This window comes from Oratosquilla oratoria, chromosome 12 (genome assembly GCF_046742065.1).
Source record: "Oratosquilla oratoria isolate Oo_2021 chromosome 12, ASM4674206v1, whole genome shotgun sequence".
Classification (NCBI taxonomy): Eukaryota; Metazoa; Arthropoda; class Malacostraca; order Stomatopoda; family Squillidae; genus Oratosquilla; species Oratosquilla oratoria.
The window spans coordinates 40,712,542-40,727,541 of NC_134788.1; the positions used below are offsets into that span (position 1 = coordinate 40,712,542).

Genomic DNA, 15,000 nt, shown 5'->3' on the forward strand with positions numbered 1-15,000 from the left:
TGGGTTTTAAAGAGTTTCTGGTTGTGGTGATTTTCTTCACTATCCATCTTGCAGGACCATTGGTAGCAAGTACCTAACTTGTATATCCATCCACATATATAAACATAAAAGACTGACTTTTAGGGTCAACTATTCATATTTCAGTGTAACTTAATTAATAGTTGATCTATGTATCTAAATACTTGCCAAGGCCATTCATAGTTGATTATCCAGCTCACTGGAATGAATGGGTTTTATATCATTGTTGGGGGTGACTTTAAATTTCATACACATTTATGATATCTTTACCAAAGGTGTTGTTAATACTAGTAACTTAAGGAAAGCTTCTTTTAATATCTACCTAAAATATTCTGGTACATTTAGTTTTATAATAAAGTATTTACTTTTTCATATGAAGACTATTGTAATAGTGTAAATGCCTTATATCCATTATGTCTGAGGTTACTCAGGCCTTCAATGTTAATAATCTAACACCTTGGCAATTGTAATTTCGAACTGTGTTTTCTCTTATTTGTATTGGATGTATTTGATTTATTGCCAAATTAACTTATTATGTAGCAACCAACATATCCTAAGTTATAAGTATACGAAGAGCTATATTATTCCACACCGAGTGACATATCCACTGAGCTTAGGGTGAACTTTTGATTATAAAGGGGATAACTTTAATCAATTAGTCCCGTCCACATTAAATATACCCTTTTAATCTGGTTGCTAGGAAGGGGTGGGGGAAAGTGACGTAGCATCTCTAAACACAACAGATAATGCCATTTGTCTATAATTGGTCTTTTGATCTGACTGCTTCGGCATAGAAGGGTGACATGTAACACCTCTAACCACTTGTAAAACTATAGGTTTATGTCACCTGTTCTTTATATCTTTTCTTTCTTTTTTAAGATCATACCCCTTGTTGGTCATGGAAAAAATCTTGCATGACAATTCTTCGAAATACCAGGTTTTATACTTCTGACTACCTGGGAAATTGAGGTGTTTCTTTATCTAATAATAATAATGCTGAATGAGCATTATGATCGTTCATCATATCCGCATAAAAAATTTATATATTCATTGTTTATGATAGAAGTACTACTGCCCTACCCCTGAAATGTTCACATACTATTAGGAATTGGTACAGTTCGAGAATTGTCGGTCGTTAAAATATATATTTATATTCTTTCCAAATCGCCATTACCTCATTTCGCAATGGATGGTCTTAAATCTTAGAATTTAGATGTTGGAAGCAACAACCAGGTAGGAAGCCAGGTCAAACTAGCAGAAATGTAGGTTCTACATAGACGCAGAGAAGGAAGTAAGCAATGTTCTACGCTACATTGTGCTTGAGAAAGACTTCTCTATTAGAAAAACATTACAATATTGGTACTTTACACCACTTAGGAACAACGGGATCTGCATTGGGACTTCTCTTTTTGTTTCCAAAGCTTATTAATTCAAGTCAAGGTCAGTAGTGGTATCGTGACCTTGTAGTAATGTTTACTGTGGGTTCGGTGTAAATCCAGTTCAAATGAATATCTATCGTTTGGTCATATATTTACCTTGCACATCAAGCCCCAACTATAATTTCTTTATCACATTATTTATTTTTATTCTTTTTATAATGTTTTTTAAATTTTATTTCAATGACAATTATGTTTCACATAATGCTCCCGACAAGTACCGTGTTTTAAATATCATACATACAATGATCTAAACAAAACATTACGTTGTCCATGCGGATTTGTAGTAAACAAATATAAATGAAACTTCCACGACTTTGTACAAAGACTTCATATGCCAACTAAAACCACCCTATATGAGACAGGGGACATCTTACAATCTTTGAAAAAAAAATACAAAGAAAATATAACACTGTCCGTTCTTTAATGCCTTATTTAATGCACTCGGGAATCACGTAACATTTAGGACAAGCTTTTGCCAAATTTATCATTTACGGGTAAAAGGGTCTATAAAATAAATAATGTATCCATACAAATATACCATCAATCAAGTTCGAAATAAAAGGCTGATTTGCACAAATGGATATGAATTCACTGACATGAATAGAAAGTCATACATTTGTTAAAATTATATACCTGAAATGCTGGAAGGGCAATGTTATAGTACAAATAGTCAAAATTCTTCCATTAACAAGAAAGTGGAAAACTTGCAGTGGCAAAAATGCTGGAAATTGGTCGAAAGATAACCTAACTGCCACATACACAAAATTAAGCATGGCAAGGTTGTGTTTACCTTGTCTGATATATAACGTTTTACTGGAATTTATATCTGCCTGTTCCCAGAATAGTGATATGTCTGTTGAATTTGTGTTAGATACATTTCAAAACTTAAAAAAAAAAAAAAAAAAAAAAAAGTTCAAAGACGATTAAGTGGTGAAAGACATGGACGTAATCTTGAGAAAGCTTTGGATAAGGTAACTCCATAACATTAATACAGAATTGGAATATATAAGAGGATTCATGGGGCGTCTTTTGGAATGCAAGAATAATTTCCCACAAGACGAAAAATAGGACTTGTGAGAAGTTACTGAAAGCGTTCCATACGGCTTGGTGCTCACAAGGATTGATCAATTTAAGAAGAGGCGGGACTCCGTAAGCACCATTCCAACTCCGTATACTGCAATAACTAATTAAATCATTCACACCTGAGAGGCACCTAATACGTTGGCTTTCTGAATGGAATGAAAAATTACGACAATGTATTTACAGACAACAGTAGATCACGACGCTGAAATGGAAACGACTACTATTACCACAGGGAGCTCTAGATACGGATAATGGTTGGATCCAAGAGTGGAAAATTAAAATTAAGGAAACGAGAACGGGTAAAAATAAAAAGACCATCACGTAGTTATATACTTATGGAACGTAATAATAGCGCAATGCCCAATTTCATACATAGAAACCTTTTAAGTATCAGGTTATATCATTAGCACTGTAGCTCAGATTTTACATGTGCATAGGAGCAATATAGTCTTCGTCGAGATACGGAATATTTGGGACCGTGTGCCTTGTGTGCGGTTCGGCTGGTTATACATGGCTGCCCCTACAAGATCTGGCGACACATGAGTGTTGAGCAGTAATGGTTATTAAAACTCTGGAGAAAAGACAAAAATCTCTGATACGTTACCACAAAGTCACACTTGTCGTGGTGTCTGAATGGAGCTGTCTTTAGACCAGCAACCTCGGTGGAAAAAAAAAAAAAAACTTAGTATCTTGCATAGCAATTCACGAATGACTGTCAAATGTCTTCCGGAAATCAACAGATTGCGACAAAACGACGGAGTTGCTTGAAGGATTTCTCGAACAGTTGTCTGTACACATAACCCACGCCCGTTGTGCTTCAGTTGGCTATTAGCCAGGAAAGGTAGAATGGGTCGGGGATTATCTGATGTAGCCTACCAGCTATAGCCTCTTCCATACTTGGTGTGAACAGGGTGAAATAATAATATAAACAGCGGTCGAACTGTGCTTTATCCTAGTTCAAGGTTACATCTAGGATGGCATTACCTACCATGTGGACTGTAACTAGGGGCTTCCAGAGAATACTATCCTTTACCCCCACAGTTGCCGGAGGACTGGGTTAATAACGGAAATAATATGGACACCAAGGTCATATTATTCGCAAATTTAAAGTCAGAAACCTGGTGGTTCTGGAACAAATAGGGCCTATTATTTTTAGCAATGAAAAATATTTGAAATGTAAATAGAATTCTGCAGCAGACCCTAAAAAATAAAGGTATATTTACTGCAGTTTACTACCTACTGTACCAGTATCAGGCTGTCTGCTGTAAAGTATTGGGACTGAAGTGTCAGGGACCTTGAAATACCTAAAAATCTAGGGGGTCCAACTATAGGATTATACAAACCTGCCTGCCACATAATTTTAGTTAAATGAAGAGGAGTCATAAAGGTAGAGAATATAATGTTGAAAACAAAAAAAATAGTCAATCAATCCAGAGATCTGTGTCTTTTTTGAAGGAGACCCATGACTTGTAGGTAATTACCAATGGCCACTGTATTGGACCCTATGTCAAGAAATATAGTTACGAATCTCGCAGCAAACTCACCTTTTCTATTGCGCATGGGCCGCGATCCGGAATCCACGAGTGGTAGTAAAATCATGTATGCAATTGTCCGGGTCAGGGAAAGGCAGGAGTGTTACTTTCTTCACTTTATTAGTCCCAACGAGAGGAGGACTGGCACTTATCCACACCGGGTCTAGCCTTGCACTACCGGCGAGGTGGGTATAGTGAGCCCGCGGGGACCCCCCCACACATACCCTCGCTACATACCCCTACTCCCTCTCCGAATCACGCATCAATCACACGTTACAAATCACGTCACGTCCAACCATCCAGGCGCACTATGCAACATTCATTCATGCTCTTTCGCCACAATATTGTGATATCCGGGTAAGGCTCAGCTGGGGTTCACAAAATGTAGGGTGTTGTGTTCAACGTCTTCTGTGTAAGAATCCCTTTTCTGGTAGCGTGTTTCTGTGATCAAGTCTGTTTTGTGTTGGGACTGGTTTAGTGGTGGATTGTGACTTAAATGCAGTTGTCCAAATGTGGTTCTAACCTCTCTTGGGAGGAGGAGTATGGAGTTCAATTGTTCTTGATCTGATTGTGGGGATGTTGTTTGATGCAGGTGGTAGATTGTTGTAGAAGTTTGAGTATTATGTTTTTTTTCAGTTGATTGTGCTTAAGTTTCATGCACACACACACATTATATATATATATTTTTTTTTTCTCCAAGGACTTTGGTTTGTGAATAGATGCTCTATTGGGAGTGGTGTTGGTGCATTCTTTGTTTTGTGCATTTTATGGGGCATCTACATATTTTTTCTTGTCACATTGTGGAAGGATAATCAAAGTTCTCAACAATTATATATAGTGTAACTAGTTTCCTTCTGCTGACCAAACCTCATGCTTGCTACTGATCTATATTATTGATATTTATTGCCAGGTGTATAATGTGTGAGCTGAAGGTCAATAGAGTATCAAAAGTGAGGTCCAGGATCTTGGGTCTCTTCTCCTATGGAATAATTTGGCCATATAATCATACTGCTGGATGGTTTCTCAGTTCATAGGTGTCTAGGGTGAACATTGGTGATTTCAGGGCAGGCCTCCATTCAGTTTTGTCTAAGCCTATATTCTAGATTCTCAAAGATTTGGAGTTCTTAGCAGCTGCTTTGTAGATCCTGTTCTGGGTTATCATCAAGTTGTCTACATATATTGATTGATTTATGGAATTTTTGGCTTGAAGGCCAAGCGCCAGAGCCGGTAGGCCATTCAGCGCTGTCTCCATATGTGAGTGGTTTGATGTTATGCTCATGATCTGATGTGGAAAAATCACTTTTAAAAAGACTGAATAATACAGTTGAGTATTTTGCTCTTTAGGGGAATCCTTTGTACTTTTTTTGTCCAAGGACTTTGGTTGTTATGATTTATGGTGCAGTATCTGCTATCTAAGTTTGTTAGCTATATTTCATCGATGTTGTGGATGTACTTTTTTTTAGTGTTCTGAGGATTTTATCAAATGCCATATCTGTTACCACCATAACTATTCTCTCTGGTAGTCCTTTTTTGTTCATTCATTCCAACATTTGTTGAGATGTTTGTGAGAAGCGTGTAGCTATCCCTCCATAAATTAATGTTTATTTGGGGTGGTAGATAGATTACTATTATTTTCTGTTAGTTATTCCAATAGCTTGAATATAGTGGATGAGAGTCTGTAGGATGCTAGATGATCTGGTTTGTCTGGGATTATATGTCATGTATTTTTTCTTTATATGTATTTGAGATTATGATTGTTTAGTTTCCTTTGAGAAGAGTATGCTGTTGTGTATCGGAGGTACAAGTTCACCTTTGTTTTGAGCATTATCTTCCCTGACAGTGATGTATTGAATGTGGATTAGTTTCGTTTCCTTACTTATGCTGTATATGTTGTGTTTCGTTAGCATTGAAGCGGCTCCATGCACATTCATGTTGTCGATGTTTATGTGTACATAATATACCAAAAGGACCTTTCAACCTTATAGGGGTTGACCATGTTTATTTACATCATGATTGAAGTATGGTTTTTGTATTGAAGATTTTTTTTTTTTTTTTTGCAAAAGTATAGATGGGAGATTGTTGTAGCTCCAATTTTACTGGCTTATATTGGTGAGTGTGGTGCATGTGAGATGGATTTTTGAGTAATATGTTGCATAGGATATATGTCTGATTAATTTTTGGGTCTTGTGCCTGCAAGGCATGTATATGGGTTTGGATTGGTCTTGATGTCATTGACTAAAAGGTGTGGGAAGTATGTGGAAAAAAAAAAATGGAAAATGTGATGGAGGGTTGTATTTCCATGTGGAGGTAGAGGAAGTGCGGTGTCTTCCATCCAGATGTCTCACTCTTTGTTGGAAGCTTTTTGTTGTCCAACTCCTGCATGGCAGTGCTGCCTCTTGCAGGCACACTACAGCACTCAATAAGATGCTACAACCTAACACATGTATCAGTACTCCTTTATAAGTGGAGACTGTTTTACTCTGGGTCAATATGAAAATATTTGGAAAACTCATATAGTGTTGACAGTATATAATTGGTCAATACACCCAGATAGTATGAGAAATATGTCCTAAGAAAAACACTATATGCAACAGTTATTATCCCTACAATAAAATTACAACTTCATTTCACTTTGTCCATAAGAAATAAACACACAACATAGCTCATTATTGTCAGCTACTTTAACTGTGGTCCTGAATTGTGAAGATAAAACCTATGCTGTTAGAAAAACAGCAACTAAGTTGTAGACTCTTGCCTGATTAAATGTAAGGTCAGTAAAATAATGTTCTGTATTGATATTTTATTGTTATACATTTGAGCTATAAAAAGTGCTAACAATCTATGGTACTTTAATTTTATGGAACATAGGTTTTAGTAGTCAACAAATTAGAAAAGTTAGTCACAGTAATGGACAGATCAGCATATACCAACCACTCTTAGTATGATGCAAAGAACAAGTATAGCATTTATTAGTATGACTACATAATATTTCAAGTCTGACAAACCCTTCCATATCAGAGAGCATTTTCTTTTCATTTTATTTTTTCACTGTGATAACACCCTTCATTTGTTATGGGGTTATAGCCATCTCAATGACCCTTTTTCCCCCTTTATTTTTGCTGCAAACTGGTTATTTTATTCATTTCCTTGGTACTTACTAGGAAATAGATTAATTTACTCCTCAATATGATATAATTTTGGATCCTATACTAACAATTTCAACTACCTTTGTTCCTATAAATCTATGTTCATGAGGAAGAAAAATATATCTATAATATATATATGCCTCTGAGAAGAATTTGTTCAACATCATTGCTAATATTCCAAAACACCTCTACTTTCTTCTTTGCTTCTCCCTTCCCTAACACAGTTTTCTTCTTGCATGGCCTCACTAATGACCTGACACTTGTTACATCTATTAACCTTCATTGTTGGGACTAATGACAAATATATGCATGTGGTGATCCTGCAAGATGGATAGTAAAGCTGTCCATTTTTAAAGACCTGTCACTTTCCTCTATCTGACAAATGGCAATTGCTACCCCTCCACTTTCAATTGGTGACATGGAAATAGTCACACTAGCACAACACAGACAACAGTATAAAGTTTCTTTACAGAGAGATCTACAGGAGGGCCTGTGGATCAATGATAGCATTGAAACCCTAGGAATTCCACTTGATGAATCTTGAGACTTGAGGAAGTGGATAGCTTTAGATACTTAGGGGAACATGTGGTGGGAAAGGGAGGAGTGGAGGTGGAGGTAGAATGTAGGTCAAGAGGAAAATGTAAATGCCTTGGGGAATTACATACTGTAATGAGAAACAGATATTTGGGAATGGTTGCAAGAGATTGTATGAAGGGATGATTGTGCCAACAGCACTCTATGGAACAGAAACATGGAACATAAGAGAGGAAGCATTTCAATACATTGGAGATTAAATGTCTGAAGCATGGCAGGGGATCCTAAACTGGATAGAGTGAGAAACAAGGAGGTGAGGAGGAAAGCAGGGGTGGAAAATGAGTTGGGAGATAGGGTTGATGATACGTGGAAAGAATGAGTGAAAAAAGATTAGTAAAAGAAGTATGGAAGGCGGAGGTGGACGGAATGAACAAATGGGGGGTGACTGAAGATGAGATGGATGGATGGGGATGTCTGTTGAGGGAGAAGACAGAAGATAGGGGTGAGTGGAGAATGGTTGTATATGGATGATGCTGTGATGCATGGAAGGCAGTGGGTAGGGGATTGGGGGGTTTAGGGAGTGGTTATGTGTGAATTATATTTTGACGCAGCCCAAAGGGATTTTTCCCTGTCTTTTACTGCATGAGGTGACAGAGTGGGTGGGTCATCAATTAAATGAAGTGGCCTTGCTGTGGATGTGTTGTGTCTTGCTGCATTGCTTCTGACCAAGGGTAATAGGCAAGATGCAAGGATGACCCATCATCCAGGAGCCAAGAAAAGGGAGGGAGGGAGGGGGTGGTGAATGGGAATGGTGTGAGTGGAGATGAAATGGGTGGGAGTGAAATTCTGCCTTTTGACTTTGGCAACCTCCCTTGTAAGGGGGCAAAAGCCCTTGATATATGTATGGAAATCAAGGCAACAATTAACCTTCATTGTCCTCTTGAAAATTTTCATTGCTTTACTTTCTATTCTCCACTTTCTCTAATGATCTAATCAAAGTCTTTGACTCACTGAAGTTAGATGTACGAGAAATGTCTGTCTCTATTTTAGCTTCAATAATATGATCACTGCCTGTGCTGGTTTTATTTAACTCCTCATCCTCCTTTACCTGCCATCCCTCAACTTGTTCTGATGGCTTGACCATTGGCTCTAACTCACTTGTAACTGAAAGGATGTCATTATCACTTTTGTGAACTACTATGCCCTTAGTAACAAACAAATTAGTTCTCATTTCAACCGTTCCATAAGCTTTAGAGGACGTGCTATCATCAGCAAACCTTGACATCCTTGCCTTTTCGTCACCTGTGTGTATACGAAGATGCCTCTTCAGGTTTGATGCCTGGGCAAATGCAGAATTACAAAATGAACATTTGAAAGGTTTTTCGCCTGTGTGTATGCGAAGGTGCGATTTTAGAGTTCCAGCCCGCGAAAATGCAGATTGACAGAGTGAACATTTGTAAGGCTTATCACCTGTGTGAGTCCTAAGATGTACTTTCAGTGTTGACGAGTCCGAAAACTCAGAATTACAATCTACACACTTAAAAGGTTTTTCGCCTTTATGCTTCAATATGTGTAATCTCAGTCCTGACGACTGAGAAAACGAAGACGTACAAATAGAACATTTGAAAGGCTTTTCACCGGTGTGCACTCGTAAGTGCTTTCCGAGGTCCCCCGCTCGGGAAGTTGCATAGTCACACGATGTACACTTGTACGGCTTTTCGCCTGCGTGCGTTCGCAGATGTTCTTTCAAGTGCCCTGCGACAGAAAACTCCGAATCGCACAACGAACACTTGTAGGGCCTCTCGCCTGTATGTGTCCGAAGGTGTATCTTTAGACTCCCCGATTCCGAACACGCATAATTACAAAATGAACATTTGTGAGGTTTTTCGCCTGTGTGAGTGCGAAGGTGCCGTCTCAGATTGGAGCGGTCATAAAATGTAGAACTGCAAACTGAACATTTGTAATCTGTGTGGGTTCCAAGGTGTTTTTTGAGTACACTTGAAGAAGAAAATTCCATGTTACACATATAACAGTTGTAGGATTTTTCAAATGTGTTGTCCATGTTGCCAGCCTTCATCTCCCTTGTAGTATCTTTGTGTTTATAGCTATCTGCTGAGAACTTAATTTCATTCTATCAAACCTCTCTGGCACTTCTTTTCTAGAGTCATAATTAATTCTTGAATTTAGTTATCACTATGTTCCTGCATATCGGCCAATTCTGAAATTGTCAATAAAGCCTCAGTTACATTGATGTACATTCTGCCTTCAAATTACCTTTGTAATATATTTTGTTGATCATAAGAACAACAGTGTTCTCAATTCAGTACTATGACACTGACATCTTCATTTTCCAAAAATGCAATTTAACAATTTGTTTTCTTTTTAATATAATTTGAGAATAACTCCCTCATTTGTATTTTCTACAAATATTTCTTTTATTTGAGAAGCATTGTAAGGAAACACAAATGTATTGATAACATGCCTAGATGCAACATCTCCCTTTCTTAGAAGCATCAAAAAGATATATATTACATATGTACATGTGTGTGTGTGTGTGTATATATATATATATATATATACATACATATATACTGTATATATATATATATATGTTCATGCTTTGACACTTGCACTATCTCGACCTGACCTAACCTACTATGAAGTGCATAGTACCTAGCTGGGAACACCTAAAGTAGGGTATTACCTTGTCAGGGGACTTAGCTAACCAGAAGATTCAACCCCCCAGACATCCCCTCACCCAATGGGATGCATACTATTTAAGTGGTGGTGGTGCGGAGGGGGTTATCTAGTCGGGATTCATTTCCTAGCTAGGTGCAAAATTTCCCTCCTCCCACTCATTACCCTAACCTGGGAGAATTGAGGTTTTGTGTGGTGGAAATGAGTTTACCATCCAATATTGATGTTAAACAGCCAAATCTCTTAGAAAAGAACAAAAATCCTGGGCCTTATTTCTGAAACATAAAAGATCTGATTGCTTAAAATATATTGAAAATGAAGATTTGACAGTGAATACCAACAAGAAAATAGTCATACTAAAATAAATTGCAAGTGCGGACTCTGAACAACACAAGGAAACTTTAATTACATTCAACGCTTCACTAAATTTCCACTTTCTGATTTCCAACTATTGCAAAAACAAACATAACTTAAAAGTTGTACAAAATTGGCCCAATGGAACACCACACAGAAACCAAAACCTCATATATGAAAATTATATATAGTTTTCTGCAAGAGCTCTCAACCTTATTCACCCACCTCATTACATTACAAAAAAAAAAAAAATATATATATATATATATATATATATATATATATATATATATATATATATATATACATATATATATGTATATATATATATATATATATATATATATATATATATATATATATAATAATAATAAACATGTACTTCAATTCATCACACACAATGCAAAATACATCCACACAATAACACACACACATAAAACAAACTCTTCAAGACTGAGCATAAAACTCTTCTTCATCAAACCCATAGACATTAGCCTCCAGAAAAATTGCTCCCAAAAGAAGCAAGATCCATTATTTTGCTATGCTGCTCTTTATCATATTTCTACCATATTATTCTGCTATAAATCACAGAAGAATTATGACCATATTAACTACCCCAGACTATGATGACTTTATTATATTCAGTTCTAGCTAATACAAATAGTCTCCTGAGGGTGTCATGCTAACAATATTCAATATAGAAAGTAATCCCACCACAAAAAGTTCTAGATATCTCTAAATATTTAGCAGAGAAAAGGGTCTTTAGATTATGTTCACATGACCTTTTCAAAAAAATTCTAACTGAACAAGAATTAAAATTCACATTTGTATCAGTTTATTTAAATTCTTCATAGTATGTGCACTGCTAGTGTAATCGAACATGTGGGGTCTTCTATCTTCCTATCTATTCACAAATTCACGTCACACACCTCTGATTCCTAACGTTCCCTGCCCCGACAGTTTAGGTTCACAAAACAATAATAACAGCTTCTGTGCATCTCCTGATATATGTAACCTTTTTCACAGTATATGAAAATTTATATTATGCAATTAATAATACCTAATTTGTTATGCAGAAAATATCATCTATTACTTATTCTGTCAGTAAACATACCGTTTTTATATTTTGCAATACGCCATGAATAGTGTTACTATATAAGTTTACAATTATTATGAATATACTTATATATCGCCTGCCTGAAGTTAAGAAGGGACTAAAAACAAATAATTGATAACTTAGATATATACTGCCAATAGAGCATTGTTGTTTATGCCGGACGTTATCAGCTATATCGAATTTTTTTCCAATCTTTCTTGGGTTAAATGAGTATGACTACGCACAATGAATCACATGTTAGCATCACTACAGATACGAGAAGAGAGGCTTACACAAAAACATTACTTATTATTCAACTAAAGTTTACTTGATTATTCTATAATTGAAAGAAACCAGAATTCTCACCTATAACCACCTTCCAAGGCAGCCATGTTTGTTTACATCTGTGAACGAATCCCGTATGTGTCCGACACCTACGTCAGGCAAAACAACAACCTCTCTTGGCATTAAGGTTCAATTTTCTCACAGATTTTTATTTGTTTATAACTGTTATAAATCCCCATACAGTGTATATTTAAACATAATATACTGCATATACAAAGACACGTCAATATCAATACAATCAGAAAAACATTAGAACTAAATCACGTAGTCCAAACGTTTTCATCTGTTAAAACATCGCATAGCCTACCCTACAATATTCGTATTCGACGAAAACGTTTGTGTTATTTTTATTTTTTTTCCTGTACGGGAACCCACAGAGGTCCGATCACGGGCGACGTGATTTGCAGGGGCTGAGCTGGGGAGTTACGGAGATGAAGAGGCAGAAGGATTTGGGTTAGGATAAAGGTAGGATCAGAATTAGGGTCAGGGCTGGAGATAAAATTGATCGAGGAAGGGGATGTAGTGAGGGATGATCCTATTTCTAAAAGAATCAAGAGTGGGGACTATTAATTATGTGAAACGGGAGATGATTACACTCTTGGATGCTACCGGGGAAAATGATTAGTTGAATCCGTTGATGTTTGTTTGGTATATGTGGCATTTTAGGTTGTGACTGCCTCTAGTTGATCGTATATTTGTTGGGTGTAAATTTCTTTGTTTATGACAACTAAATTGTTTGTGGTTTCATGCATCATTTGTTGTCTATGTATTCGCCTTTTAGTTTCAAGTAGTACAAGATGAATATCTTGTTCTAACCTAGTCACTGATGTAGTGTAATCACGCCTGATCTATCTTGCTGCTTTATTGTGTATGAACTCTAATTTGAATAAGTCATGGTTAGTGTCTGGATCCCAGACGGTGTCGCAATACTCAGCATGGCCGAACTGTCTTGAAAGCAAGAATTTTAAGGTCTGCGTTGCATCTGAGGTTCCTATACTGGAATTCCTAGGCTCTGTCGGCTGTGGCCTTGACACTGCTCACAAGTGTAGACCACATCGTGCCCGCTGGAATGTGGACTCCCAAGTATTTGTGGTGGGAAACTACGTCTAGGTTTGTGTTGTGTAGTGTATAGGTAGATTGAATGAGTTGGTTAGTACGGGTGAATCTAATATGGTGACATTTGTCAGGTCTAAATGTCATTTGCCACTTGGTTTCCCAGTTTTCAAGGGCACATGAGTTATCTTGTAGTAAAGAATAGTCTGTTACCTATCTGCCTATATATTAAACTATCGTCCGGAAAGAGTCTAATAGTAGAAGAAAGTGATAGTGGGAGATCATTAATGTAAGAAAGGAAGAGAAGGGGTCCCAAAACAGTGCCCTTGGGAACTCCAGAAGTTACTGGAACAATCAAGGAACAACGCATTGTTCTCGGGAGGTAAAAAAGTCTTAATCCAGTGAAGAAATGGTCCTCGTATGCCATAACAATATATTTTTGCTAACAGTCGTCGGCGAGGGACTTTGTCGAAGACTTTGGCAAAGTCTAAAAATATAGCGTCTACTTGTCTAATTTTGGGGGTTGTTGAGTAATTGGAATGTGTCAAGTGTTGTCTCAAATAATTCCTGAGCGTTTAGGCCGAAAGCCGTACCGATTTCCCGTCAGTATTCTTTACCTATCAAGGTGGTCCATTATATGTCTATGGGTTATATTCTCTATATATTTTTTTCAGGAGACTGGGGTAATCGAGACAGGCCCATAACTGAATGGGAGGTTTGAAATTTGGTGTCACATTTGCCAAAAGCCAATCACGGGGAAGAGTTCCGGTTTGCATTATCTGTGGAAATATAACTTGCAGGACAGGAGTCAACACATCAGTATTGACCTTAAGTATCCTGTAGGGTATATTGTCAGGTCCAGTCTCTTTAGTCATGTCTACCTTAGATAGTTTTTCGACTTCTTGGAGGTATATAATCAATCAACTCAGCCACCCCGAGTCCACTGCTGAACAAAGACCTCCTTCATAGCATTCCATGATTCACACGACTGCGCCAACCTCTGCCACGTCACTCCTGCAAATTTCTCAATCTCATCTCTCCACCGTCTGTCTGGTCTCCCTCTTCCACGCTTCCCATCTCGCGGTGTCCATCGCTCATCAGTCGTTCGCACTAACTTACCTGCCCAATTCCACTTTCTCTCTTTTACTGCCTCTACAACATCTTTCACTCCAGTCTGCTCTTTCAAAGAATTACAAAGGCGGGGCATGCTGACAGGAGACCTTTTGGTCCATATTTAGGTCGGATGCGAAAAAAATCATAATAATGATAAATAAATAGATAAAAACAATAATAATGTAAATAAACAAAATAAATCAATGCATAGGTATAGTTAGATATTAAACAGTTAAATAGTAAATAATAGATTGACATAACTAACAATAAATGAGAATCAAATAATAAACAAACGGACAAATGATACATACATACATACATATATATATATATATATATATATATATATATACAAAATAAATGATAGTCATTGCAGCATTTTGTTTAGGTTTTTATTTAAATGATTCTTAAAGCTTTGAACTGAGCTACATTACACTGCCCCTGCATGAAGTTTATTACATTCATTAACTACACAGTTGGCGAAGTTGTTTCTACCCACTTCCAAATTAAATCTATTTCCGGACAGTTTGAGACCATTGTTTCCCTCACCCAACTTGCTCTCTTTCGGTCTCTCAGCGTGATTTCCATCA

The 15,000-nt window shown here is 37.1% G+C and overlaps 2 protein-coding genes across 3 annotated transcripts in view; both read right to left on the reverse strand.

Moving 5' to 3' along the window:
• The window catches only part of LOC143031504 (uncharacterized), a 17,617-nt gene extending 16,101 nt beyond the window's left edge, over positions 1-1,516 (reverse strand). Inside the window, exon 1 of one of the 2 annotated variants that reach the window (XM_076195434.1) lies at positions 1,387-1,516. The gene's annotated coding sequence lies outside the window, so the exon portion shown is untranslated. The remainder of the gene's footprint in view (positions 1-1,386) is intronic. The other variant, XM_076195435.1, reaches the window with a different exon arrangement.
• Positions 1,517-6,864: 5,348 nt separating this feature from the next.
• LOC143031506 (uncharacterized) lies at positions 6,865-12,372 on the reverse strand. Its single transcript, XM_076195436.1, has 2 exons — positions 12,266-12,372; positions 6,865-9,970 (listed from the first exon to the last, which is right to left on the reverse strand). The coding sequence occupies exon 2, from the start codon at positions 9,827-9,829 to the stop codon at positions 8,711-8,713; it is 1,119 nt and encodes a 372-aa protein (XP_076051551.1). The 5' UTR covers positions 9,830-9,970; positions 12,266-12,372; the 3' UTR covers positions 6,865-8,710.
• Between the last annotated feature and the right edge of the window lie 2,628 nt (positions 12,373-15,000).